This window comes from Calidris pugnax, unplaced genomic scaffold (assembly GCF_001431845.1).
Source record: "Calidris pugnax isolate Ruff unplaced genomic scaffold, ASM143184v1 scaffold4, whole genome shotgun sequence".
NCBI classification, from domain to species: Eukaryota; Metazoa; Chordata; class Aves; order Charadriiformes; family Scolopacidae; genus Calidris; species Calidris pugnax.
The window spans coordinates 1,958,700-1,981,573 of NW_015090781.1; the positions used below are offsets into that span (position 1 = coordinate 1,958,700).

At 62.1% G+C, this 22,874-nt stretch overlaps 1 protein-coding gene across 1 annotated transcript in view; it reads left to right on the forward strand.

Annotated features, from left to right (window-relative positions):
• The window catches only part of SLIT1 (slit guidance ligand 1), a 78,685-nt gene that overhangs the window by 51,807 nt on the left and 4,004 nt on the right, over nucleotides 1–22,874 (forward strand). The window contains exons 4-33 of the mRNA XM_014959851.1: nucleotides 3,056–3,127; nucleotides 3,263–3,334; nucleotides 3,753–3,824; nucleotides 4,111–4,274; nucleotides 7,328–7,475; nucleotides 8,096–8,167; nucleotides 8,436–8,507; nucleotides 8,621–8,692; nucleotides 8,814–8,957; nucleotides 9,091–9,254; nucleotides 9,370–9,393; nucleotides 10,294–10,438; nucleotides 10,586–10,660; nucleotides 10,883–11,026; nucleotides 11,314–11,457; nucleotides 13,928–14,094; nucleotides 15,149–15,281; nucleotides 16,244–16,312; nucleotides 16,684–16,755; nucleotides 16,850–16,921; nucleotides 17,206–17,277; nucleotides 19,023–19,186; nucleotides 19,573–19,697; nucleotides 19,918–20,015; nucleotides 20,810–20,949; nucleotides 21,340–21,433; nucleotides 21,595–21,732; nucleotides 22,139–22,376; nucleotides 22,475–22,605; nucleotides 22,696–22,850. Coding sequence (XP_014815337.1) covers nucleotides 3,056–3,127; nucleotides 3,263–3,334; nucleotides 3,753–3,824; nucleotides 4,111–4,274; nucleotides 7,328–7,475; nucleotides 8,096–8,167; nucleotides 8,436–8,507; nucleotides 8,621–8,692; nucleotides 8,814–8,957; nucleotides 9,091–9,254; nucleotides 9,370–9,393; nucleotides 10,294–10,438; nucleotides 10,586–10,660; nucleotides 10,883–11,026; nucleotides 11,314–11,457; nucleotides 13,928–14,094; nucleotides 15,149–15,281; nucleotides 16,244–16,312; nucleotides 16,684–16,755; nucleotides 16,850–16,921; nucleotides 17,206–17,277; nucleotides 19,023–19,186; nucleotides 19,573–19,697; nucleotides 19,918–20,015; nucleotides 20,810–20,949; nucleotides 21,340–21,433; nucleotides 21,595–21,732; nucleotides 22,139–22,376; nucleotides 22,475–22,605; nucleotides 22,696–22,850 — 3,452 coding nt within the window. The remainder of the gene's footprint in view (nucleotides 1–3,055; nucleotides 3,128–3,262; nucleotides 3,335–3,752; nucleotides 3,825–4,110; nucleotides 4,275–7,327; nucleotides 7,476–8,095; nucleotides 8,168–8,435; nucleotides 8,508–8,620; nucleotides 8,693–8,813; nucleotides 8,958–9,090; nucleotides 9,255–9,369; nucleotides 9,394–10,293; nucleotides 10,439–10,585; nucleotides 10,661–10,882; nucleotides 11,027–11,313; nucleotides 11,458–13,927; nucleotides 14,095–15,148; nucleotides 15,282–16,243; nucleotides 16,313–16,683; nucleotides 16,756–16,849; nucleotides 16,922–17,205; nucleotides 17,278–19,022; nucleotides 19,187–19,572; nucleotides 19,698–19,917; nucleotides 20,016–20,809; nucleotides 20,950–21,339; nucleotides 21,434–21,594; nucleotides 21,733–22,138; nucleotides 22,377–22,474; nucleotides 22,606–22,695; nucleotides 22,851–22,874) is intronic.

Genomic DNA, 22,874 nt, shown 5'->3' on the forward strand with positions numbered 1-22,874 from the left:
TTGGTCCTTCCCCTTGGGAGGTGAACCCCATTCCTTTGGGGGGGCGGGGGGGTTGATCCAGGGCCCTGGGAAGGGCTGGAGTAGCCTTGAGGGGGAGGAACAGGGGGAACAGGCAGTGCAGGCAGGGCAGGCAGCGCAGGCAGGGCAGGCAGGGAAGGCAGGGCAGGCAGGGCAGCCTGGCAGTGCCGCCCCGTGGGTAGCGGTGAAACTGCGCCTGCTGCGCTCCCGGCTGCTGGCAGGGGAGCTCCCCGGGAACCCGGACTCTTTCTACGGGCAGCATCTGCCTAGAAATCAGCCTCTGCCCTTCCTTCCTCTGCCCCAGCAACGCTGCTTTGCCAGCCGGGTTTGATTTGGTTCCCCAGGAGCAACCCAGAGCGAAGCACCAGCCCCTGCTCCCTGCATACGGTGCCAGGGCAATGCACCAGCCCCTGCCACATAAAGTGCATCATCCTCGCACCATATCACAGAATCAGGGAATTGTCAGAGTTTCCCTTCCTTCCTCTGCCCCAGCAATGCTGCTTTGCCACCCGGGTTGGGTTTGGTTCCCCAGGAGCGACCCAGAGCGATGCACCAGCCCCTGCTCCCAGCATACAGTGCCAGGGCGATGCACCAGCCTCTGCCACATAAAGTGCATCGTCCTGGCACTGTATCACGGAATCAGGGAATTGTCAGAGTTGGAAGGGACCTCTAGAGACCCTCCAGTCCAACTCCCCAGCCAAAGCAGGGCTGCCCAGAGCACATCACTCAGGAGCATCCAGGAGGGGCTTGAAGATCTCCAGAGAAGGGGACTCCACACCCTCCCTGGGCAGCCTCTGCCAGGGCTCTGCCACCCTCACCCCAAACAAGTTCTTCCTCCCATTGCAGTGGAACTTCCCATGGTCCAGCTTGTGCCCGTTGCCCCTCGTCCTGTCCCTGGGAACCACTGGAAAGAGTCCGGCTCCATCCTCCTTCAACCCCCCCTTTAGAGACTTGTCAGCATGAAGAAGGTCTCCCCTCAGCCTTCTCTTCTCCAGGCTCAAGAGCCCCAGCTCTCTCAGCCTTTCCTCACCAGGGAGATGCTCCAACCCCTCCATCCTCTCTGTTGCCCTACGCTGGACTCTCTCCAGCAGTTCCCTGTCTCTCTTGAACTGGGGAGCCCAGCACTGGAGGCAGGATTCCAGTTGTGGCCTCCCCAGTGCAGAGCAGAGGGGGAGAATGACCTCCCTCCACCTCCTGGCCACACTCTGCCCTACGCAGCCCAGGATCCCATTGGCCTCTTGGCCACAAGGGCCCATTGCTGGCTCATGGAGAGTTTACTGTCCACCAGGACCCCCAGATCCTTCTCCTCAGAAGTGCTTTCCAGCAGATCCACCCCTCAACTGTACTGGTGCCTGGGGTTCTTCCTCCCCAGGTGCAGGACCCTACACTTGCCTTTGTTGAAGGTTCTTTGTTGAGGTTCTTCTCTGCCCAGCTCTCCAGCCTGTCCAGGTCACACTGTATGGCAGCACAGCTTATTATCTGCTGAGCATCTCGCTGGGGGGCTGGGCAAGACCACCCTGCCCATCTGCCCAACTGCCCTGAGATACCAGCAGTGAACAGGCTTCGTTATGTGAAGCAGAGCTGGTGACCACCGAGTGTCAAACCCTGGCATGCAGGGACACCCTGAACCACCTCTTGGGGCTGGGCTGGGGTTGTCTACGTGGCCTGTGTAACGCTGGGCAGCACTTAAAGCATGCAGGATGTCTTGGTCCCTGCTCCTCACTCACCCATGGACTTGCCGCACAGGACAAATGCCATGCCGTGCCTCAGTTTCCCTGTGCCAGGATGGAGCTGGGGACCCGACCTCCTGTCCCATGAGTGACTGGAGCAGGGCTGTGCTGGTGTGGGGCTGGAGGCAGGCGATGCAGGTGCCTGCTGAGCTCAGAGGAGCTCCTGGCCTTGAGGGTGAGAGAGGGAACAGCAGGACGGGAGCCATGGGACTCCTGTTATTATCTGCTGAGCATCTCGCTGGGGGGCTGGGCAAGACCACCCTGCCCATCTGCCCAACTGCCCTGAGATACCAGCAGTGAACAGGCTTCGTTATGTTGAAGCAGAGCTGGTGACCACCGAGTGTGAAACCCTCGCATGCAGGGACACCCTGAACCACCTCTTGGGGCTTGGCTGGGGTTGTCTACGTGGCCTGTGTAATGCTGGGCAGCACTTAAAGCATGCAGGATGTCTTGGTCCCTGCTCCTCACTCACCCATGGACTTGCCGCACAAGACAAATGCCATGCTGTGCCTCAGTTTCCCTGTGCCAGGAGGGACCCGACCTCCTGTCCCATGAGTGACTGGAGTGGGGCTGTGCTGGTGTGGGGCTGGAGGCAGGCGATGCAGGTGCCTGCTGAGCTTGGAGGAGCTCCTGGCCTTGAGGGTGAGAGAGGGAACAGCAGGACGGGAGCCATGGGACTCCTGAGAATGGGGTGGGCTGAGCTGGGCCACCCCGACCCTACTTTGTGGTGAGAATTTTGGCCTTTGTGGGTGTTAAAAGCCATCCCAGGCACAGCAGGGCATCTGAGCCCCTGCCAGCCCTGCCACGGAGCCCTGTGCCCGGCACACACACGGCATCGCAGAGTGAGTGATTCCACGGACGGTGCCGTGTGGTGATGAAGTAATTAATGACCCGATTATTTGTGCCCTCTAAAGTGCAGGGCAGGCTCCATGGGAATGCCTGCTGGAGCCACCAAGTGTAATTACCAGTTAATCAGCAGGGGATTGTAATTATAGCAGTCACAGGGTATTTAAGTATGGAGGGTTTTCCCGGAGCTGTGCCCTGCTGCTCTGCTGCTTAGAGCTGGGGACAGTTGGTGCCTGGGGACCTCCAGCCACCGGCAGCCACCATGGATGGAGCCAGACTCGCCTCGGGACAGACAGCGGGGCAGTGGGCAACCAAGGAGCTGAAGCCAAATTAGGGCTTCCCAGAGCCCCTCAGGGATCACGGGGTGCAGGACGTGCCTCTGCCTGTGGATGCCCTGCTGCCATGGGGCACGGGGTTTTGCAGGCACCCTTCATTTGCCTTCTCACTTCTCTCTTCAACAGGGACCTGAGTGAGAACTTCATCCAGGCCATTCCCAGGAAAGCTTTCCGTGGGGCCACCGACCTCAAGAATCTGTGAGTGCTGGCAGGGATGGGCATGGGAGCACCGGGGGGTCTGGGGTCAGGTCCAGTGGCAGGAGGCATCAGGAGCCACTGGTCACTCTCTGCCCGGACTGTCCCAGCAACGCTCCCTCCGTCTTTCTCCCACAGACAACTGGACAAGAACCAAATCAGCTGCATCGAGGACGGGGCTTTCCGTGCCCTGCGGGGGCTGGAGGTCCTGTAAGTGGCCAGGGGCTGGGCTGGAGCCTCCAGCCCACAAAGCCCCATGTGGGATGAGGGTGTCCCTGGGTGCTCCCCACTCATCGAGGCGCTGCAGGGACATCCCCAGCGTGCCAGCTCTCCCTGGCCCCAACAAGGGCTGAGCAGGGCTCTGGTGCCAGTGCTGCAGGGCCTGATCCTGCCCCAGGGGTCCAGCTGGCTGCAGCTGGCTGTGGAGAGGAGAAGCCTGGAAAGGGCAGCAAGAAAAGCCCTGCCTGGAGTATTCGGGCTGTCCCCATCCCTCACCTCTCCCTCCATCCACCCTGTGCTGGGGGGTGGGTGGGTGCTGCTGCTCCCAGGGCTTTTGGTGCCACCATGATGTTTCATGCTCCCATTTATGACCCATCCACCCTGACCTGCCCCCTCTGCCTTCCTGCAGGACCCTGAATAACAACAATATCACTTCCATCCCCGTGTCCAGCTTCAACCACATGCCCAAGCTGCGGACGTTGTGAGTGCTGGGGCCGTGGGGAGCGGGAGGGACCCCCCAGGGATCCCCCCCCAGGTCAGAGCGGGATGTCCCCAGTGCTGGGACAGCACCACGGGAAGGGGATGGGGGGAACAGCTCTGCAGCCTGTCCCCAAGCACTGCCAAGTGGCCTTGGCAACCAGCGCAGATGCTCTTGGGCTTCTCTGTGTCCCCCTCCGCGTGCCCCCAGCCTTTGGGATGAGCCGGGTGGGGGCAGTGGGGTGGGCAGGAGCCGTCCTGTGGCCGCTGACTGCCCTGTCCCCCCGCAGCCGCCTGCACTCCAACCACCTCTTCTGCGACTGCCACCTGGCCTGGCTCTCGCAGTGGCTGCGCCAGCGTCCCACCATCGGGCTCTTCACCCAGTGCTCTGCTCCAGCCCAGCTCCGCGGCCTCAACGTGGCCGAGATCCAGAAGAACGAGTTCAGCTGCTCCGGTGAGGGGGACAGGGGAGGCGGTGGGTCCACCCTGCCCATCTGCCCAACTGCCCTGAGATACCAGCAGTGAACAGGCTTCGTTATGTTGAAGCAGAGCTGGTGACCACCGAGTGTGAAACCCTCGCATGCAGGGACACCCTGAACCACCTCTTGGGGCTTGGCTGGGGTTGTCTACGTGGCCTGTGTAATGCTGGGCAGCACTTAAAGCATGCAGGATGTCTTGGTCCCTGCTCCTCACTCACCCATGGACTTGCCGCACAAGACAAATGCCATGCTGTGCCTCAGTTTCCCTGTGCCAGGAGGGACCCGACCTCCTGTCCCATGAGTGACTGGAGTGGGGCTGTGCTGGTGTGGGGCTGGAGGCAGGCGATGCAGGTGCCTGCTGAGCTTGGAGGAGCTCCTGGCCTTGAGGGTGAGAGAGGGAACACCAAGACGGGAGCCATGGGACTCCTGAGAATGGGGTGGGCTGAGCTGGGCCACCCCGACCCTACTTTGTGGTGAGAATTTTGGCCTTTGTGGGTGTTAAAAGCCATCCCAAGCACAGCAGGGCATCTGAGCCCCTGCCAGCCCTGCCACGGAGCCCTGTGCCCGGCACACACACGGCATCGCAGAGTGAGTGATTCCACGGACGGTGCCGTGTGGTGATGAAGTAATTAATGACCCGATTATTTGTGCCCTCTAAAGTGCAGGGCAGGCTCCATGGGAATGCCTGCTGGAGCCACCAAGTGTAATTACCAGTTAATCAGCAGGGGATTGTAATTATAGCAGTCACAGGGTATTTAAGTATGGAGGGTTTTCCCCGAGCTGTGCCCTGCTGCTCTGCTTCTTAGAGCTGGGGACAGTTGGTGCCTGGGGACCTCCAGCCACTGGCAGCCACCACGGATGGAGCCAGACTCACCTCGGGACAGACAGCGGGGCAGTGGGCAACCAAGGAGCTGAAGCCAAATTATAGCTTCCCAGAGCCCCTCGGGGATCACGGGGTGCAGGACGTGCCTCTGCCTGTGGATGCCCTGCTGCCATGGGGCACGGGGTTTTGCAGGCACCCTTCATTTGCCTTCTCACTTCTCTCTTCAACAGGGACCTGAGTGAGAACTTCATCCAGGCCATCCCCAGGAAAGCTTTCCGTGGGGCCACCGACCTCAAGAATCTGTGAGTGCTGGCAGGGATGGGCATGGGAGCACCGGGGGGTCTGGGGTCAGGTCCAGTGGCAGGAGGCATCAGGAGCCACTGGTCACTCTCTGCCCGGGCTGTCCCAGCAACGCTCCCTCCGTCTTTCTCCCACAGACAACTGGACAAGAACCAAATCAGCTGCATCGAGGACGGGGCTTTCCGTGCCCTGCGGGGGCTGGAGGTCCTGTAAGTGGCCAGGGGCTGGGCTGGAGCCTCCAGCCCACAAAGCCCCATGTGGGATGAGGGTGTCCCTGGGTGCTCCCCACTCATCGAGGCGCTGCAGGGACATCCCCAGCGTGCCATCTCTCCCTGGCCCCGACAAGGGCTGAGCAGGGCTCTGGTGCCAGTGCTGCAGGGCCTGATCCTGCCCCAGGGGTCCAGCTGGCTGCAGCTGGCTGTGGAGAGGAGAAGCCTGGAAAGGGCAGCAAGCCCTGCCTCGGGTATTTGGGGTGTCCCCGTCCCTCACCTCTCCATCCATCTACCCTGTGCTGGGGGGTGGGTGGGTGCTGCTGCTCCCAGGGCTTTTGGTGCCACCGTGGTGTTTCATGCTCCCATTTATGACCCAGCCACCCTGACCTGCCCCCTCTGCCTTCCTGCAGGACCCTGAATAACAACAATATCACTTCCATCCCCGTGTCCAGCTTCAACCACATGCCCAAGCTGCGGACATTGTGAGTGCTGGGGCCGTGGGGAGCGGGAGGGACCCCCCGGGAGGGACCCCCCCAGGTCAGAGCGGGATGTCCCCAGTACTGGGACAGCACCACGGGAAGGGGATGGAGGGAACAGCCTGTCCCCAAGCACTGCCAAGCAAGGTGGCCTTGCCAACCAGTGCAGATGCTCTTGGGCTCCTCCGTGTCCCGCTCCGCGTGCCCCCAGCCTTTGGGATGAGCCCTGCTCCCAGGGCTTTTGGTGCCACCATGATGTTTCATGCTCCCATTTATGACCCATCCACCCTGACCTGCCCCCTCTGCCTTCCTGCAGGACCCTGAATAACAACAATATCACTTCCATCCCCGTGTCCAGCTTCAACCACATGCCCAAGCTGCGGACGTTGTGAGTGCTGGGGCCGTGGGGAGCGGGAGGGACCCCCCAGGGACCCCCCCCCAGGTCAGAGCGGGATGTCCCCAGTGCTGGGACAGCACCACGGGAAGGGGATGGGGGGAACAGCTCTGCAGCCTGTCCCCAAGCACTGCCAAGTGGCCTTGGCAACCAGCGCAGATGCTCTTGGGCTTCTCTGTGTCCCCCTCCGCGTGCCCCCAGCCTTTGGGATGAGCCGGGTGGGGGCAGTGGGGTGGGCAGGAGCCGTCTTGTGGCCGCTGACTGCCCTGTCCCCCCGCAGCCGCCTGCACTCCAACCACCTCTTCTGCGACTGCCACCTGGCCTGGCTCTCGCAGTGGCTGCGCCAGCGTCCCACCATCGGGCTCTTCACCCAGTGCTCTGCTCCAGCCCAGCTCCGCGGCCTCAACGTGGCCGAGATCCAGAAGAACGAGTTCAGCTGCTCCGGTGAGGGGGACAGGGGAGGCGGTGGGTGTCAGGGCAGGGACACGGGTGGTGGGGTCAAAGCCTGTCCCATCAATGCACCTCCACTCCCCGCCACGTGCCCCAGCTCACAGCCTGGATGCACGCCCCAGGCTCAGCTCAGGTCAGCACCATCCCTGGTGCAGGGACACCGTGGGGACACCACCACCCCATCCATGGTGGTGTATCCGTCTGTGCCCTTGGAGCTGCACGTCTTTGGCATGGGATTGGGGTGCACCAGCACCTTGTGCCACGAGCTGTACCAGCACACCGAGCTGTCACCAGGGTCCCTTTCTTGGGGTGCTGCCACCCACCCGTCCAGCCCAGCTCTTTGCAATTCCCATGCTGGCTGTTTCCCTGGCAGGACAAACGGACCCAGCACGTGCCCAGCTCTGCAGTTTGTCCTCTGGCTCCTGCCCGGCCATGTGCACTTGCAGCAACGGCATCGTGGACTGTCGGGGCAAGGGGCTGACAGCCATCCCTGCCAACCTGCCCGAGACCATGACGGAGATGTGAGTATGGCCCCACACCGCTACCGCTGGGCTCGGGGTGGCTTGAGGCAGTGGGGACACGGGGGTGAGCCCCAGGGTTCAGCCACCCCACGTGGTGTCAGGCCTTCCTTGCCCTTCTCTCATGCTGCCCAGATTTAGCCCTGGATTTAGCTGCATTAAAAATGTAAATAGAGAAATAATCTCCTTAGGGGAATCCAATTATGGTGCAAAGCCCCCGCTGGGACGTTGCATGAAGCACATGGGAGGCAGCAGCCACCCCCAGACCCAGGGTGCTGGGAGGGAGGAGGTGCCACCCCAGCCAGCACAGTCCCCCCACCCATGGCACCTCTCATAGAAATAAGCAATAAAAATGATTCTATGAAATTCTAATAAAAATGATTCTAGAATCTATGATTCTATGATTCTCCCACCCCAACCAGCATGGTCCCCCCACCCATGGCACCTCTCCCTGATGGAGAAAGCCCTGAGTACAGGCTGCGAGTTGTCCCTGGGGTGAATGGTGCCTCTGGTGGGGGTAACTTACTGCAAACCTGAGGGTCTTGCAGCCCCCCAGCCCTGTCAGTGGGGTGCTGGGGCTCGGCCAGCCCTACAGCCCTCATCACTCCCCCTTCTCTTCGCAGACGCCTGGAGCTCAACGGCATCAAGTCCATCCCCCCGGGTGCCTTCTCCCCCTACAAGAAGCTGCGGAGGATGTAAGTGTGCAGCCCCTGCCAGCTCACCATCAATCCCAACACCCTTCACCCCACTGGTCACTGCTGTGAGCCCGCAGCCCCCGACTCCAGCAGGCACGGGACACTTGCTGTGACATGAATGCCCCACATGGCAGCACTGGGATGGGGTCTCAGCTACTCTCAGCTCTGTGTATTGGGTGCTGGGGGTGGTCCCCTGGAGCCAGAGGGAGGATGGGTGCATGTGGTGAGAGAAGAGGGGACCGGGCCACCTTCTCCCTTTGGGTTTCAGAGACCTGAGCAACAACCAGATCTCAGAGATCGCCCCTGACGCCTTCCAGGGTCTGCGCTCACTGAACTCGCTGTAAGTGCCTGCCCCAGGGAGGTGTGGGGTGGGGTGGACGCTGCACCCCCTGAACCATGCCCCACACTGCTCCCCCCGACCCCATCTCTCTCACACCAGCCTTTCTCTCCCAGGGTGCTGTATGGCAACAAGATCACAGACCTCCCCAAGGGTGTCTTCGGGGGACTTTTTGCCCTGCAGTTGCTGTAAGGCACGGGTGGCTGGGTGGGATGCTCAGCAGGGACACGGGGAAGCAGGGCCAAGGTCCCCAGCACCCATGGTGCAGTGGAGGGGGTCCCCAGCATCACCTTCCCCCCTCCCTGCCAGGCTCCTCAATGCCAACAAGATCAACTGTGTGAGGGCAGACGCCTTCCAGGACCTGCAGAACCTCTCTCTGCTCTCGCTCTATGACAACAAGATCCAGAGCCTGGCCAAGGGCACCTTCACCTCCCTGCGGGCCATCCAGACCCTGTGAGTGCCCACGCCGGCTCCGATGCCCGGGCAGGCAGGTGCCTGGGGGGGAGCATCTCGGTGGGTAGCCGGGGCTGCAGGTGGCAGTCACCCACTGTCCCCAGCCGTGGGTCACCCACTGTCCCTGGCACAGGCACCTGGCCCAGAACCCCTTCGTCTGTGACTGCAACCTCAAGTGGCTGGCAGACTTCCTCCGTGCCAACCCCATCGAGACCAGCGGTGCCCGCTGTGCCAGCCCCCGCCGCCTGGCCAACAAGCGCATCGGCCAGATCAAGAGCAAGAAGTTCCGCTGCTCAGGTGAGAGCTGGTCCCCGTCCCTGTCATGGGGGCCCGGTGGCATGGCTGTCCTCAGCCCTGCCCCAGCCTGGTGGCCCTGCGCTCGGGGTGCTGATGTGCTTTTTTCTCTCCACAGCCAAAGAGCAGTATTTCATCCCAGGTAAGAGGAGGAGACACACGCGTGGGTGCATGGTGCCCTCTCTGGCCAGGCTGCCTGCAGGGGTGGTTGGGCCAGAGCCCCACACAGTCTGCCCCGGCAGGAACACTGGTGTTTCCCATCGTTTCTGGTTATCATAGAATCACAGAATTGTCTGGGTTGGAAAGGACCTTTCAGATCATCTAGTCCAACCATCAACCTAACTCTGATAAAAATCATCACTAACCCGTGGCTCTGTTTCTGGTTATCATAGAATTGTCTGGGGCGGAAGGGACCTTTAAAATAATCCAGTCCAACCACCAACCTCACTCTGATAAAACCCATCACTAACCCATGGCTCTAAGCACTATGGCAACCCAGCTTTGAAATCCCTCCAGGGATGGGGCCTCAACCCCTTCCCTGGGCAGCCCATTCCAAGGCTTTAGAACCCTTTCCATGGAAAAATTGTTCCCAATCTCCAATCTGAACCTCCCCTGGCACCACTTGAGGCTGTTTCTTCTTGTCCCGTCACCTGTGACTTGGGAGCAGAGACCGACCCCCCCTGGCTACACCCTCCTTTCAGGGAGCTGTAGAGAGTGAAGTTGCTGAGTTCCCAGGTGCTGCACTAACAAAAGCGCTGGGTACCAGGACGTGTTGCAGCATCTCCCATTGTGCCTTTATCTGGATGGGCACGGAGGTGTCCCCAGGGTCTGGCTTTGTTTGCAGGAGGGGAGGGAGGTGGTGGGCAGTGCAGCACCCCACCTACCCAAGACAAATATCCCTGTGGATAAGGTGCTTTGGGCATGGAGAGGAGTAATATGTGCAGAGTGTCCGGGATGAGGGGAGGTGGGGAAGAGAGAGAGGCTAGCTGGGGGGGTGGGAGCGTGGGAGAAGGGGAGCCCACCTTGCCCTCTCGGCGCGCAGGGACAGAGGATTACCAGCTGAACAGCGAGTGCAACAGCGACGTGATCTGTCCCCCGAAGTGCCGCTGTGAATCCAACGTGGTCGAGTGCTCCAACCTGAAGCTCACCAAGATCCCGGAGCGCATCCCGCAGTCCACGGCTGAGCTGTAAGAGCCTCCTCCCACCCTGCTCTCCCTCCCACCCTGCTCTCCCTCCTGCAGCCGGAGCATCACTGGTGCTGGGGTTTGGCTCAGGGTGTGTGCCAGACCCTTTGCAGCCATCCCCTGAGCTCTTTGCCCTGCCACCCACCCCAGGCGCCTGAACAACAATGAAATCTCTGTCCTGGAGGCTACTGGCATCTTCAAGAAACTCCCACACCTGAAGAAAATGTGAGTATCGGGCAGCACAGCCCCATCAGGAGTGCCTGGGGGCTGGGAAGGCACAGGGGTTTCTGATGCCAGGGCAGCCTGGGGTGGGAAATGGGGGGCACATCCAAGGGTCCCCCAAGGGACTTGGCATCACAGGGTGCTCAGTGGAACCTGGGGGAAGCCAGGTTCAGGATGAGGTTGGGGCAGAGCCTCCCACCCCAGCCTGCTTTCCCCTCTCCACAGCAACCTCAGCAACAACAAGGTGTCGGAGATCGAGGACGGGGCATTCGAGGGGGCATCCTCCGTCAGCGAGCTGCACCTCACCGTCAACCAGCTGGAGTCGGTGCGGAGCGGCATGTTCAGGGGCCTGGATGGGCTGAGGACCTTGTGAGTCCCCACTCCTCCGTGGGCACAAGGACGGGGAAGTTCCTGCTCCTGCCCACACTGCCCTGCCCACGCTGCCAGGCTGCTCTGCACCACCTCAGGGCCAGCTCGGGAGCGCCTTACCCATCTGCTGGGGGTGGGGGGGGCAGGTTTTGGCTGCTCAGGGACTGGCTCAGGCTCATCCTGCTGCCTGGCACTGAGGTGGGCACAGCCTTGGCACTGCCAAGGTGGGTTTTCCCCCCTGCCACCTGCCGGGGTTGTTAGGTGCCCTTGTCCCCTTCCCTCCGCAGGATGCTGAGGAACAACCGCATCAGCTGCATCCACAACGACAGCTTCACGGGGCTGCGCAACGTCCGCCTGCTCTCCCTCTACGACAACCAGATCAGCACCATCGCGCCGGGTGCCTTCGACACCCTGCAGTCCCTCTCCACGCTGTACGTCTGGGGCCCTGGGGGGGATGCTCCCAGGCTGTCCCCATGAGAGCTGGTCCCCGTCCCTGTCATGGGGGCCCGGTGGCATGGCTGTCCTCAGCCCTGCCCCAGCCTGGTGGCCCTGCGCTCGGGGTGCTGATGTGCTTTTTTCTCTCCACAGCCAAAGAGCAGTATTTCATCCCAGGTAAGAGGAGGAGACACACGCGTGGGTGCATGGTGCCCTCTCTGGCCAGGCTGCCTGCAGGGGTGGTTGGGCCAGAGCCCCACACAGTCTGCCCCGGCAGGAACACTGGTGTTTCCCATTGTTTCTGGTTATCATAGAATTGTCTGGGGCGGAAGGGACCTTTAAAATAATCCAGTCCAACCACCAACCTCACGTGGCTCTAAGCACTGTGGCAACCCGGCTTTGAAATCCCTCCAGGGATGGGGCCTCAACCCCTTCCCTGGGCAGCCCATTCCAAGGCTTTAGAACCCTTTCCATATAAAAGTTGTTCCCAATCTCCAATCTGAACCTCCCCTGGCACCACTTGAGGCTGTTTCTTCTTGTCCCGTCACCTGTGACTTGGGAGCAGAGACCGACCCCCCCTGGCTACACCCTCCTTTCAGGGAGCTGTAGAGAGTGAAGTTGCTGAGTTCCCAGGTGCTGCACTAACAAAAGCACTGGGTACCAGGACGTGTTGCAGCATCTCCCATCGTGCCATTATCTGGGTGGGCACAGAGGTGTCCCCAGGGTCTGGCTTTGTCTGCAGGAGGGGAGGGATGTGGTGGGCAGTGCAGCACCCCATGTACCCAGGACAAATATCCCTGTGGATATCTCCACGCTTTGGGCATGGAGAGGAGTAATATGTGCAGTTGCTGAGTTCCCAGGTGCTGCACTAACAAAAGCGCTGGGTACCAGGACGTGTTGCAGCATCTCCCATTGTGCCTTTATCTGGATGGGCACGGAGGTGTCCCCAGGGTCTGGCTTTGTTTGCAGGAGGGGAGGGAGGTGGTGGGCAGTGCAGCACCCCACCTACCCAAGACAAATATCCCTGTGGATAAGGTGCTTTGGGCATGGAGAGGAGTAATATGTGCAGAGTGTCCGGGATGAGGGGAGGTGGGGAAGAGAGAGAGGCTAGCTGGGGGGGTGGGAGCATGGGAGAAGGGGAGCCCACCTTGCCCTCTCGGCGCGCAGGGACAGAGGATTACCAGCTGAACAGCGAGTGCAACAGCGACGTGATCTGTCCCCCGAAGTGCCGCTGTGAATCCAACGTGGTCGAGTGCTCCAACCTGAAGCTCACCAAGATCCCGGAGCGCATCCCGCAGTCCACGGCTGAGCTGTAAGAGCCTCCTCCCACCCTGCTCTCCCTCCCACCCTGCTCTCCCTCCTGCAGCCGGAGCATCACTGGTGCTGGGGTTTGGCTCAGGGTGTGTGCCAGACCCTTTGCAGCCATCCCCTGAGCTCTTTGCCCTGCCACCCACCCCAGGCGCCTGAACAACAATGAAATCTCTGTCCTGGAGGCTACTGGCATCTTCAAGAAACTCCCACACCTGAAGAAAATGTGAGTATCGGGCAGCACAGCCCCATCAGGAGTGCCTGGGGGCTGGGAAGGCACAGGGGTTTCTGATGCCAGGGCAGCCTGGGGTGGGAAATGGGGGGCACATCCAAGGGTCCCCCAAGGGACTTGGCTTCACAGGGTGCTCAGTGGAACCTTGGGGGAGCCAGGTTCAGGATGAGGTTGGGGCAGAGCCTCCCACCCCAGCCTGCTTTCCCCTCTCCACAGCAACCTCAGCAACAACAAGGTGTCGGAGATCGAGGACGGGGCATTCGAGGGGGCATCCTCCGTCAGCGAGCTGCACCTCACCGTCAACCAGCTGGAGTCGGTGCGGAGCGGCATGTTCAGGGGCCTGGATGGGCTGAGGACCTTGTGAGTCCCCACTCCTCCGTGGGCACAAGGACGGGGAAGTTCCTGCTCCTGCCCACACTGCCCTGCCCACGCTGCCAGGCTGCTCTGCACCACCTCAGGGCCAGCTCGGGAGCGCCTTACCCATCTGCTGGGGGTGGGGGGGGCAGGTTTTGGCTGCTCAGGGACTGGCTCAGGCTCATCCTGCTGCCTGGCACTGAGGTGGGCACAGCCTCGGCACTGCCAAGGTGGGTTTTCCCCCCTGCCACCTGCCGGGGTTTTTAGGTGCCCTTGTCCCCTTCCCTCCGCAGGATGCTGAGGAACAACCGCATCAGCTGCATCCACAACGACAGCTTCACGGGGCTGCGCAACGTCCGCCTGCTCTCCCTCTACGACAACCAGATCAGCACCATCGCGCCGGGTGCCTTCGACACCCTGCAGTCCCTCTCCACGCTGTACGTCTGGGGCCCTGGGGGGGATGCTCCCAGGCTGTCCCCATCGCGGTGGGGGGGTGGGGAGGGGGGACTGCAGGGGGTGCCCTTGCCTGGTGGCTGTTGAGGTGATGCCCTCACACTCCCTCCCATGTGCAGGAACCTGCTCGCCAACCCCTTCAACTGCAACTGCCAGCTGGCCTGGCTGGGGGACTGGCTGCGCAAGAGGAAGATCGTGACGGGGAACCCGCGGTGCCAAAACCCCGACTTTCTCCGGCAGATCCCGCTCCAGGATGTGGCTTTCCCCGACTTCAGGTGTGAGGAAGGTAACTCACAGGGGCAAGGGGGGACCGGGCTGCTCTTCTCAGACACCCCATCCCTGCTCCTGGGATGTCCAGCAGCACCCTGCGGCAAGCTGGTAGCTCGAGAGGTCCCGTTAACACCCTGCCCTAACGATGCTCAAGGGGTCCCTCAGCCCGTTAACACCCTGCCCTAACGATGCACAGCTTTCCCCTGGTGGTACTCAGCCCTCAGGGCTGCACTCAAATACCTACGAGCTGCTCCGAAGCTGCTCCGTGGAAGTCAGAGTTTGCAAAACTCACTGGGATTCATCCTGTTCCTTCCCTCTTTCCTGTCCCAGCCCCACACACCCGCCAGAGCTGGGCAGACGGAGCTGGTGGAGAGTGTGTGTGTGATGAGAAAATAAAAAGCCTTTTTTAAATTTTTTTTTTTAAATATAGAACAGCTTTTTGAGCCCTCTGGAAAATATTTACAAACAAATCATCCTTTCTTCTGCTTTCCCTCCTCCACCACGTCAAAGCCTGAAGGGCTGCATCCTGCGCCTTTCCGAGTGGTGCGAGAGAACATACGGTCGTCCCGGGGACGCCTCTCCCGCAGGAGCCCAGCGCCGTGTCTGGGGAGAAGGAGGATATTTCGGGATGATTTCCATCCTGAAAATTGGATGGAAAATTCCTTCCACGATTGAAGGAGCTCTGAGCTCCTTCTTCTGCGCCCTCCTCTCTGCTGTTCACTGAATTTCACTGAATTTCACTGAATTTTTAGAGTTGGAAGGGACCATAGAGATCATCTAGTCCAACTCCCCTGCCAAAGCAGGACCACCCAGAGCTTGTCAGAGCACGTTACTCAGGAGCATCCAGGCGGGTCTTGAAGATCTCCAGAGAAGGGGACTCCACACCCTCCCTGGGCAGCCTCTGCCAGGGCTCCGTCACCCTCACCGTGAAAAAGTTCTTCCTCATATTCAAGTGGAACCCTTTATGTTCCAACTTGTGCCCATTGCCCCTTGTCCTCTCACTGGCAACTACTGGGGACTGCATTTTTGTTTGAAAACGGTGACTTTGTGGCTCTCTGTGCCCGGTGCAGGTCAGGAGGAGACCACCTGCGTCCCCCGGCCCCAGTGCCCACAGGAGTGCACCTGCCTTGACACCGTCGTCCGCTGCAGCAACAAGCACCTCAAAGCCCTGCCCAAGGGGATCCCCAAGAACGTCACGGAGCTGTGAGTGGGGTGTGGGTGCCCAGGCTCATCCTTCTGATTTCCAGCAAGTTTGTGGCTCTGGGCACAGGGGGTCTGTGCTGCGGGGATGCTGGGCTTGGGGCAGAGCCCTCATCCTGGCTGGGCAGTGGGGGCAGGACCCCCACCCAGCCAAGGGACCTTGTCCAACCCCGACCCCAGCGAGGGGCTCAGCAAGAGCCTCTCTGCCCACCCAGGGCTACCACAGGTGATGTGCAAGGGGTGTTGTCACAGGAGCCCAGAGCTCTGCCGTCCCCAGCAGCCTGCCATCAGTGACAGGGACAGGGCCACCCTGCCTCTGCCAGCTCCTTGGGTCTTCTCTGCCATCACCTCTCACCACGGTGGTGGGGATGCTCTTGGCAACCCCAGCTCTGAGCATGGGGGCAACAGGATGTGGTTTTCCTGGGGCCACGTCCCCATCAGCATTGGGTGTCAGGGAGATGCCCAAGCAGCCGTGCCAGGTCAGGGTGTGTGGGCACCATGGTACCCATCGCTGCCAAAGGGGCTCTGCACCCAAATGGGGTGGGGGCTGTGGGCACTGGTTGTGCACGTCTGTATTTATGCCACCCCCTCGCACCCCATCACTGTCTCACACCCCTCTCTCTCCGAGTCCCCAGCTCTCTCTCACACATCCCTGGGTGGGACGTGTAAACGCAGCACAGGGCTGGCTGCGCTGGCACACACAGGCTGTGGGGAGGCTGCCCCTGGGGACCCGCATGCAGAGCCCCCAGGTCGGCTGTTGTGCTCACACACCAGCCCCCCCACTGGCCCAGGGGTCCCCTGAGACCCCCATGGGACCTGTGTGCTGGGAGGGAGGTGATGCTGGGGGTGCCCATCGCAGCCCAAAGTCCTTAGGGATGTCTGCACAGAAGAACCAGGAGGGTAGAGAGAGGGAGCTCCTGCTTCTTCCTTGCACCACCCCGAGGTGCTTTTGTTCTTCCCTGCAGCTACCTGGATGGAAACCAATTCACTCAGGTCCCCGGGCAGCTCTCCACCTTCAAGTACCTGCAGCTTGTGTAAGTAGCCAGGAGCAGGAGCCCAAGCAGCTGATCCCTCTGCTGGGACCTGTGGGCAAGGACAGGGTCCTCAGGAGGGGCCTGGCTGTGGCAGAGACCCCCAGTATCCCTCTGTGTCCCCCCCTCTGCACCGGGACACAGCTGGCTGTCAGTGATGCTCAGCCCCTGGGTGCCCACAGTCTCTGCTGGAGGGGTGACCCCAGAGCAGAGGGGTGACAGTGGCATTGCTGCCATCACCCTGTGTGACAGCCCTGCTACTCCCCTGGGGGCCGTGCTGCTGTTCGCACCCCCTTGCAGCTGAGCAGCTGGGGGAGCAGTGAGGGGGGGACGGGGCCCAGCCCATTCCAGCCCCCGGGGTTTCTGTTTTCCAGCGACCTGAGCAACAACAAGATCAGCTCCCTGAGCAACTCCTCCTTCACCAACATGAGCCAGCTCACCACCCTGTAAGTGCAGTCCCCGGGAGCGTGTGGCAATGCCCCTGGCAGTGCCCCCGGCAGTGCCCCCAGCGCTGTGATGCCTCTTCCTTCCCTTCCGCAGCATCCTCAGCTACAACTCCCTGCAGTGCATCCCTCCGCTCGCCTTTGAGGGCCTCCGCTCCCTCCGGCTGCTGTAAGTACCTGCATCCCCCCTCACAGCCCCCCTCAGCCCCTGTTCCTGTGTCCCCTGTGCCCACGTGGAGCTGGGTGCGGGCGGGTGGGCAGGGTACAGGCTGCAGGAGGAGCAAGGGGAGATGCACCAGCCTCTTGGAGCAGAGGGGTGCTTTTGCAACAGGGGCAAGAGTGATGGGGTCTGGCTCTGCCACCCACACCTGGACCCGTGGGGTGGGGGCAGCCCAGCTGCCCGTGGGCCCACCCAGGAGCCATGGAGATTGCAGGACCCTCTGTTCTCTGCAGGTCTCTCCACGGCAATGACATCTCCAGCCTCCCTGAGGGCATCTTCGCAGACGTCACCTCCCTGTCCCACCTGTGAGTACCTCCCACTCCGCAGGGTGCAGGGCTGGACACAGGCTTGGGAGACCTTTAAAAACCTCAGGCAACAGGGGCAAGAGTGATGGGGTCTGGCTCTGCCACCCACACCTGGACCCGTGGGGTGGGGGCAGCCCAGCTGCCCGTGGGCCCACCCAGGAGCCATGGAGATTGCAGGACCCTCTGTTCTCTGCAGGTCTCTCCACGGCAATGACATCTCCAGCCTCCCTGAGGGCATCTTCGCAGACGTCACCTCCCTGTCCCACCTGTGAGTACCTCCCACTCCGCAGGGTTCAGGGCTGGACACAGGCTTGGGAGACCTTTAAAAACCTCGGGGCTGAGCCCAGCTTCTCTGGGGGCTGAGCTGCCTCCTGTCCTCTTCTCTGGGCCAGGACCTGGAGCAGCCTTTGTGGGGCATTCCCGTGCTGTGCCTGCCCTCCCCTCACTCAGCCCCCAGGTCCAGTCTGGGTCTCTCAGTGCAGCTGGGATGGCCCTGTGGTCCTTACTGGAGGTGATGTGGGGTCCTCCCACCCCGCCGGGTCCCAGGGTCCCCTAACATGCAGGTCAAGCCATGCAAGATGCTGGCATGGCTGTGGGTTGGCAGGGACTGCTCTGACCCATCCCAGTGTGTCATCAGCCTCCTGCCAGGGTGCTTCCCTGCACAACCCTTCCCCAAATCTGTCACCAAACATCCTCCTGCCCGTGCTGATGTTTCAGCCCCTGCTTGAGGAAACCTGTACCCACCTCCTGGGATGGGGAGCTTTGCTCACTGTGACTCTTCAGTCTCTTCCCTGTCCCTGCTAAGCCGTCCCCACCTGCCTGTCGGTGGCCAGCATCCTGTGGGTCTCAGGTTGTTCCTCCAGCCTATGAGGAGCGTCTTGATTTCTAATCCTGGCCTCCCTGTATTTTTTTGGGGAGCATCACTGCTTGGTCTGGTCTCCCCTGGCTCTTCATGAAGCGCGACACTCTCTCTGCCGCTGCCAGTCGGCGCTGCCGGTTCCCGCAGGGCTGAGCTGTGTCACCAGCCGGCGCTGTCGGTGCTGCAGGACCAGGTTCTCCAGCCCCAGCAGATCTGCTGTTCCTCCCGCCCGCCGTCCCCTTCCTTCCTTCCCCACAGGTGTGGGTTGTGCTGACCCTCCATCACTGCTCACCTTTGCGGTGGAGGAGGATGCAAAGAGGCATCCAGCCCCTCAGCCTCCCACACCATCCCTGCTCCGCTGTGGAGCAGAGCAACCCTCTCTCCTCCTCTTCCTCCTCCTCCTCCTCTCTCGGAGCAATTCCTTGCTCTCCCCTGACGCTGTCCCCAAGATCTCTGGCCATGACCTGCTCACATGTCCCTGCCCTGCAGGCAGAGCCCAGGCTGTCCCTGCAGCTCACGTGCAACGGTCCTGTTGTTGCTACACAGCACCTCAAGGTGCTTCACCCATTTTGTGCTGGGGAGGGATCCCCAAGGATTTCTGTGTAGGCAGCAGAGGAGAGCCCCAGCAGGGAGCCACGGGGCACCACCTGGGCTGTGGGGCTGGCTGGCAGCAGGGTGGTCTAACTGGGCAGCGGTGTGGGGCTGTGTGCCCCAGTTCTCCCATCACGGGCAGTACCTCCCGTGGGTCCAGAAATGGAGGAGCGCCGGGTCCCCCCACCACATGGCAGCCTAGCAGAGTGACAGAGTTGTGTCCAGCCCCAAGGTCTCCGAGCCCGTTCCTTCCGTGGGGCAGCGCGTGCAGTTTTTTGCCTTCCTTCCCTTGCAGAGCCATCGGGGCCAACCCCCTGTACTGCAGCTGCAACCTGCGCTGGCTCTCCAGCTGGGTCAAGACCGGGTACAAGGAGCCAGGCATCGCCCGCTGTGCTGGGCCCCCCGAGATGGAAGGCAAGCTGCTGCTCACCACCCCTGCCAAGAAGTTCGAGTGCCAAGGTGAGAGGTGCCTGCGCTTGTCTGTCTGTCCCTCCGTGCCCTCCTCAGGCAGGGCATCAGGCGGGAAGAGGAGCCGGGGGCTGTCACCTCCCCACGCCTGGGAGAGTGATGCTCCATGAGCCTGGAGCATCTGGAATTTCATCTCTTGAACTGCCTTGTGGAGGAGAGGGACTGGTCAGCTTCTGTCCCCTTACCTGGCTGGTGGCACGTCCCTGATGACCAAGCGAGCACGTGGCTGTCCCATTCCCTGGTGCACAGCCCCTCAGCAGGGCAGGCTCTCCTCCCAGCCTTGCCTGGGGGTCTGCCCCCCATGTCAGTGCCCGCAAATGGACACCTCCCCATCACTCCCCACACTGATGGTCATCTCTGCGCCTCCTGTCCTCCAGGCCCACCCTCCCTGAGCGTCCAGGCCAAGTGCAACCCCTGCCTCTCCAGCCCCTGCCAGAACAAGGGCACTTGCCACAACGACCCCCTTGGCTCCTACCGCTGTGCCTGCCCCAGTGGCTACAAGGTACCCTGGTCTCGGGGGTCCCCAGTGCCGGGGGGACCCACCCCTGTGGATGGGAAGGGGGGAACATGGGGGCTCTGCCATGCCCAGGCTTGGCTCCCTGCAGGACTGTCCCCCTTCCCTGCACACCGCAGAGCCCTCCCGAGTGGGACAGGGCAGGGGGAGCAGGACATGGTGCTGTGGTACCCTCCTCCCTCCCACCTCTCCCTCTGTCTTTCCCTAGGGCAGGGACTGTGAAGTGGCACTCAGTGGCTGCTCCTCCAACCCCTGTGCCAACGGGGGGACCTGCCAGCCCCAGGAGGGGGAAGGAGCCGGGTTCAGGTGAGTGCTGGACGGGAGCCCACGAAAGACGGGTGTTTGGGCAGTGGCATGGAGCCCTGGCATCCCACAGAGGATAGAGTCTGGTGCTTCTTTCCCTTCCTGCGTGCTCCCCGGGGCATGTAGCTGGGATATTGCATTCGCCCAGCAGCTCCAGCCCCTGCTTCCAGCTCTCTGCAGCCCTGCCTGTGCCTCCTGCCAGCACAGCACCAGCAGGGCTGAGCAATGGCTCCGCTTCCCCGAGCCCCCCAGCCCTGCAGGCTCCGGGGATGGGGCCATGGGGTAGAGGGGGTCCCACCACCATGGGTGGGGGTGGTATGGGGACACAGAGGGCAGCGGGATTTGGGGTTGGGATCTGGCTGACTGTGGGGCAGGGCAGGATGCGCCCCCCTGCCCCCCCGCAGGGCTGCCGTGCCCCCACACAACCCTCGCTACCCCGAATGCTTCAGGCCGTTCCGGGAACCGAGGTGCAATTAGTGGCTGAAAATAGATGACAGGCCGGGGGCGAGGAGGTGGGCTGCGCAGCCGCCCAGCCCCTGCACTGAGTGGCCTCTCAGCCCGTTGTCGTGGCAACTCAGCATCCTCGCCATGCGCTCCCGGTGGGGCTGCGGGTTGCCACCCACCCACCCACCCAACCCTGCACCCGGTGTTCGGCAGGGGGGGGCACCGGACCCTGTTCCCCAGAGCCTCTTGGCGTGAATGCTCCGCCACCAGGGTCTTGTGCTGGCATTTTGGGGGGAATCACCCCAAAATGCTCCATTTCCCACCTCCTGACATCTCCCCATGCCCTGTGGCAGGTGCCTGTGCCCGGTGGGCTTTGAGGGTCCGAGCTGCCGAGCCATCAGTGACCCCTGCAAGGAGCACAGCTGTGAGAACGGGGGCTCCTGCGTTCCTGGTGCCACCAACTACACCTGCCTGTGCCCTGCCCACTACACAGGTACCCGGACGGGGGGCTGGCCTGCCCCAAACCTCACGAGCCTGGCAGAGGGATGTGCCCAGTACTGGATGTGCCCAGGGATGTGCCCTTCCCACCAAGGAGAGCTAATAGCTTCTCTGCCTGCTGTCCCACTGCCCATCACCGTGGCCTCTGGGCTCCCGTGGGGCTGAGGTCTGGGTATGCCCAGCTGAGCCCCCATGCCCTGGGATGCCTCCGCTCCCTGGCCGGGCTGAGACCTGCCTGTGGCAGAGCAGTGTCCTGTGCCCGTGGCAGTGTGAGCTGTGGGCTTGATGGCTCCCTGCCTCGAGCTGAGCCCACGGGCTCCAGGGCTGCCCCTCTGGTCCCGGAGCTGCTGGGCACCCCCTGGCACCCCATCTTCTGCCTTTCCAGGGGATTTCTGTGAGCAGCCACCGGATTTCTGCTCAGCCGAGCTCAGCCCGTGCCAGCATGGCTCCACCTGCATCTCCACCAGCCAGGGGCCCAGGTGAGCCCCCGCTCCCCAAACCTCTCTCTCCCTGCTGCCTGGCAGGGAAGATTTGCTCTTGGGGGGCTGCAGCTTGTGGGCTGGCCAGGAGGTATGAGGGTGCTGGGAGGAGCAGCGGGCAGGATGGAAGGGGTGGCCATGAACCCCCCCGCCTGCCCCAGGTGTGAGTGTGCACCCGGCTACGTGGGGAGCAACTGCAGCGAAGACTTCGACGACTGCCAGGACCACCGGTGCCAGAACAACGCCCACTGCCTGGACGAGGTGAACGGCTACTCCTGCCTCTGCACCGAGGGCTACAGGTACTGCCGGGGTTACGGGGGTGGGCACCGGGTATAGCAGGGACAGTTACATGTCACCATGCAGGAGGGAGCAGTCCTAGCTACCACAGCCATCCCTCCATCCACCCATCCCTCCATCCACCCACCCACCCATCCACCCATCCATCCACCCCAGCAAGAGGAAGGAGTGGGGCTGGGGGTGCAGGTCTCTGGGCATGGAGGCTGAGGGAAACCAGTGTCCCTGGAGAGGGATCCCAAGGATCTCAGCATCCAGGCCTCCCTCTGCTGCCACCAGGCATCAGACCCTCCTCAGAGACCCCAAAACAAGGGGGTGCTGTCAGGGGTGCTGTCAGAGCCCCGTGGGGTGGTGGGCAGTGGGTAGGGCGCTTTCCCAGCCCCATGCCCAGCAGCACCCTCGGCCCCGCAGTGGCCAGCTCTGCGAGATGCCACCCCACGCCGCCGGCCAGCCCGGCCCCTGCGAGCGAGCCGAGTGCCAGAACGGGAAAAAAACCGTTGAGCGGGGCACCCGTGCCCTCTGCCAGTGCCTGCCCGGCTTCGGCGGCCCCAAGTGCGAGAAGCTGCTGAGTGTCAACTTTGTGGACCGCGACACGTACCTGCAGTTCACCGACCTGCAGGACTGGCCCCGGGCCAACATCACCCTGCAGGTGAGGGCTGGGGACGGGGGGGGGCACAGGGGGCATTGAGGGGGTGGCATAAGGGGTGCTGCCCCAGGAATGTGGGCTCCCACCTCTCCCACTGCCAGGTCTCCACGGCTGAAGGCAATGGCATCCTGCTGTACAACGGCGACAGTGACCACATGGCCGTGGAGCTATACCAGGGCCATGTCAGGGTCAGCTACGACCCTGGCACCCACCCCAGCTCGGCCATCTACAGGTACCTGTCACCCTTACCCTGCTCACTGGAGACCTCCACCCCCATTGCGTGGGTGTGGAGGGTCCCTGGTGACCCAGCCTTCCCTGCCAGCGCTGAGACCATCAACGACGGGCAGTTCCACACTGTGGAGCTGGTGACCTTCGATCAGATGGTGAACCTCTCCATCGATGGCGGCAGCCCCATGACCATGGACAACTCGGGCAAGCACTATACACTGAACAGTGAGGCTCCCCTCTATGTGGGAGGTAGGATGGGGGACAGGGAGGATG